This window comes from Triticum aestivum, chromosome 3D (genome assembly GCF_018294505.1).
Source record: "Triticum aestivum cultivar Chinese Spring chromosome 3D, IWGSC CS RefSeq v2.1, whole genome shotgun sequence".
Lineage (NCBI taxonomy): Eukaryota > Viridiplantae > Streptophyta > Magnoliopsida > Poales > Poaceae > Triticum > Triticum aestivum.
Genome location: NC_057802.1, coordinates 440,549,813 through 440,552,489, shown reverse-complemented (window position 1 = coordinate 440,552,489; position 2,677 = coordinate 440,549,813). Strand labels below are relative to the sequence as shown.

The window sequence follows — 2,677 nt, the reverse complement described above, 5'->3', positions numbered from 1 at the left end:
CAAGCGCGGGCGAGCGCGTGGTGGCCGAGGGTGAGCGCGTGGCGGCCGGCGAGCGTGCAGAAGCATGAAGTTGAAAGTGAGCCGGCCTCAGACTGGGGAGTTGACGCGCGCTTGATCGGACGGTAGCACTACTCTTACTCTGTTGTACCATTTGAGCGTTTGCGAATCCTTGAGAAAAAGAAGATCGATCATGATGCTGCGAGAATGCAAACAGCTTTCGAGCTTCCGTTCCACTTGAACATATCTTGTCTTTCAGTTGTTTCCAAATTTGCTAGTTCAGTCGTAGATGCATCAATTCCGCAAACACAATTTTTATTCCTGAATAATGCTGCTTCTACACATGCTTAGAAAATGAGTCTTTGGGGGCGAAGGCAACTATCATATCATACAAACAAAAGCATACTGGCACCTCCCATTTTCACCCAGACAACAAAATCAGCCTCATAGTTCCAAAATCTCAGTAATGCAAAAAATCAGAAACTGCCATAAGCTTGATCATCATATCCTAATGAAGAAGATGCTAAGCTCTGGCCCATTGTTCCCGTCAGGGTTGAGCATGTACAGCGACTCGGAGTCCCGGGACCCCACCACGCGGTCGAAGCGCGCGCGCATGTACGCCAGGTCGCCGGCCTCCTGCCCCTCGGCGGTGTCGCAACCCATGACGTCGTTCGGCAGCACGCCGGCGCCGACCGACACGGTGCGCAGCAGCTGCATGACCGTGAGGTCGTCCTCCGTGGGCTCCCGGCGCATGGCGTACCCGATCTTCCGCCCGTTCACGTAGGCCGTCCACAGCGGCTCGTCGAGCAGGCGCGTGCGGCCGATGCCGGCGCCGGCGCCCGGCGGCTTCTTCTCGCACTCGAGCGCCACGCGCAGGTGCTCGGCGCCCATCTCCTGCATGAACCTGCCGGTCTGCATCGCCAGCTCCAGCAGCAGGATGGGCACGCTCCCGGGCGTCTCCTGCACCGCCAGCGTCACCCGCGCCCTGCGGTACCCGAACAGCGTCCCCGTCGTGCGCGAGGCGCCGCTGACGTGGCCGTCGTGCATCCGCGACGGCCCGCCGTGCCGCGGGACGATGCCGTGGAAGCGGCACGCCGGGGCGAGGATCGGGAGGGACCGGAACAGCGCGCGCACGGCGCGGATGGCGCGGAGCGAGCGCGCGGCCGTGCGGCGCTGCTTCTTCTTGGACGGGGGCGGGGTGAGCGTGATCGCGGGCCGTGGCGAGGGCGGCGGCATCTCAGAGTACGCGCCGGGAGTGCGAGGCGTCGCCGTACCGTGGAGCGGCGACATCGGCGGGGTGGACTGCGGCGTGGCGTACCGCATCATGGCCGTCGCCGGCTTGGTGGTGGACGCGTTCGGTGCCGAGATAGCGCGATGGTCTGGCATCGTCCTGTGATGCTTTGAGGAGAGGGCCCGGGGTTTTTGAGATGGTGTCCCGTTGGCTTAGGTTGGTGGAATGCACGTACGCGAAGGTATGATGAGGCATGCACGATGGGTTTTACTTCAGTTTTTCTGGTCAAGAGACCTTTTTTTTTCAGGTTCTTCTCCATTCACGTATATTTTGATGCTCATTTTATATAGAGAACCTCCCGGTCCCGGTGCCTCTTTGGGAGTACTTTTTAAATTTGCGAGTCTCTTTAGGAGTACTTGCGCTATGAACTTCCTCTGTTTTATGAATATGTGTAATACATTTTTGATTTTGCTATATCTCATATGCCTGAATTTTGTTGTTGTGTGAATCACTTTCTGCTTTGCACCACGCCGAAGGCGGGGACTGTGTGACAAGTGTCGGGCACGGCGAGGCCGAGCCAGGACCTCGCCGAAGCGTGGACGACCTTGCGAGCGGCAGCGAGCTACGGTCTCCCAGGTGGAGGCGAGGAAGAAACTTAATTAGGGGGGGAGGGCGAGGGGGAGGGGGTGTCGTGAGGGTTTAGAGGGATGGTCGAGGCGGTAGCCAGAACCTACGTTGGGGGAGGTTGAGGGGAGGACGAGGTGGTCCGCATCAGCGCCCACCGTCCGTGGTGCCAAAGGCAGGTGGATGGGCCTGGTCGGTTGGCGCCGCATGGAGGAAGAAGAAAGGGAGGGAAAAGACGAACGGTGCGTGATCTAATTCTGTCCGCTGGATGATTATTAGATGGTCTTGATAAAAAGTGACTGATGTGAAATGTTTTTTTAGATAACTGACTAATATACGCTCGCATACATTTTTATACAACGAACTGGAATTATCATGGGAGTTGTATCTCGCTTATAGCAAGATGCATGCTCCCCTCGCCTGAAGGTTCCCTCCCTCGCGTGGGTACTGGGTCGTCCCGTTTTTTCTTCATCGATGGCAACTCGCTCGGCTTCGCCCGGTCGCTTGGGTTTGTTCGTTCACTCAGATTTCCTCATTGGTTTTCCGCACTTTCCCTTTTTTTAATTATTTTCTTTCGTTTTTTCTGGGTTTTCCTAGTTTTCATGTTTTCCATGTTTAGTTGTTTCTTTCTTCGGTTCTTTTTGTTTTTTTATCGGTTTTCTTTGGATTTTTTTGTTCTAGATTTTCTTTGGTTTTTGGTTTCTTTCTTTGTTTTCAATGTTCTTTCTTTGTTTCTTTATCATTTTCACTGTTTTCCATTCTTCTTGCACCTGTATCTTCGGTTTTCTTTTTCTGTAGTTTCTTTATTGGCTTCCATTGTTTTTT

At 54.7% G+C, this 2,677-nt stretch overlaps 1 protein-coding gene across 1 annotated transcript; it reads right to left on the bottom strand.

The window, feature by feature from the left end:
• Window positions 1-367: 367 nt before the first annotated feature.
• Window positions 368-1,373, bottom strand: LOC123074890 (protein MIZU-KUSSEI 1-like). Its single transcript, XM_044497623.1, has one exon. It carries the CDS (start codon window positions 1,321-1,323, stop codon window positions 499-501), a length of 825 nt encoding a protein of 274 aa, XP_044353558.1. The 5' UTR covers window positions 1,324-1,373; the 3' UTR covers window positions 368-498.
• Window positions 1,374-2,677: the final 1,304 nt, after the last annotated feature.

What these genes read in the sequence shown, in the direction of transcription:
- LOC123074890 (XM_044497623.1), bottom strand. Translation starts at nt 1,323, where the DNA reads ATGATGCGGTACGCCACGCCGCAGTCCACCCCGCCGATGTCGCCGCTC.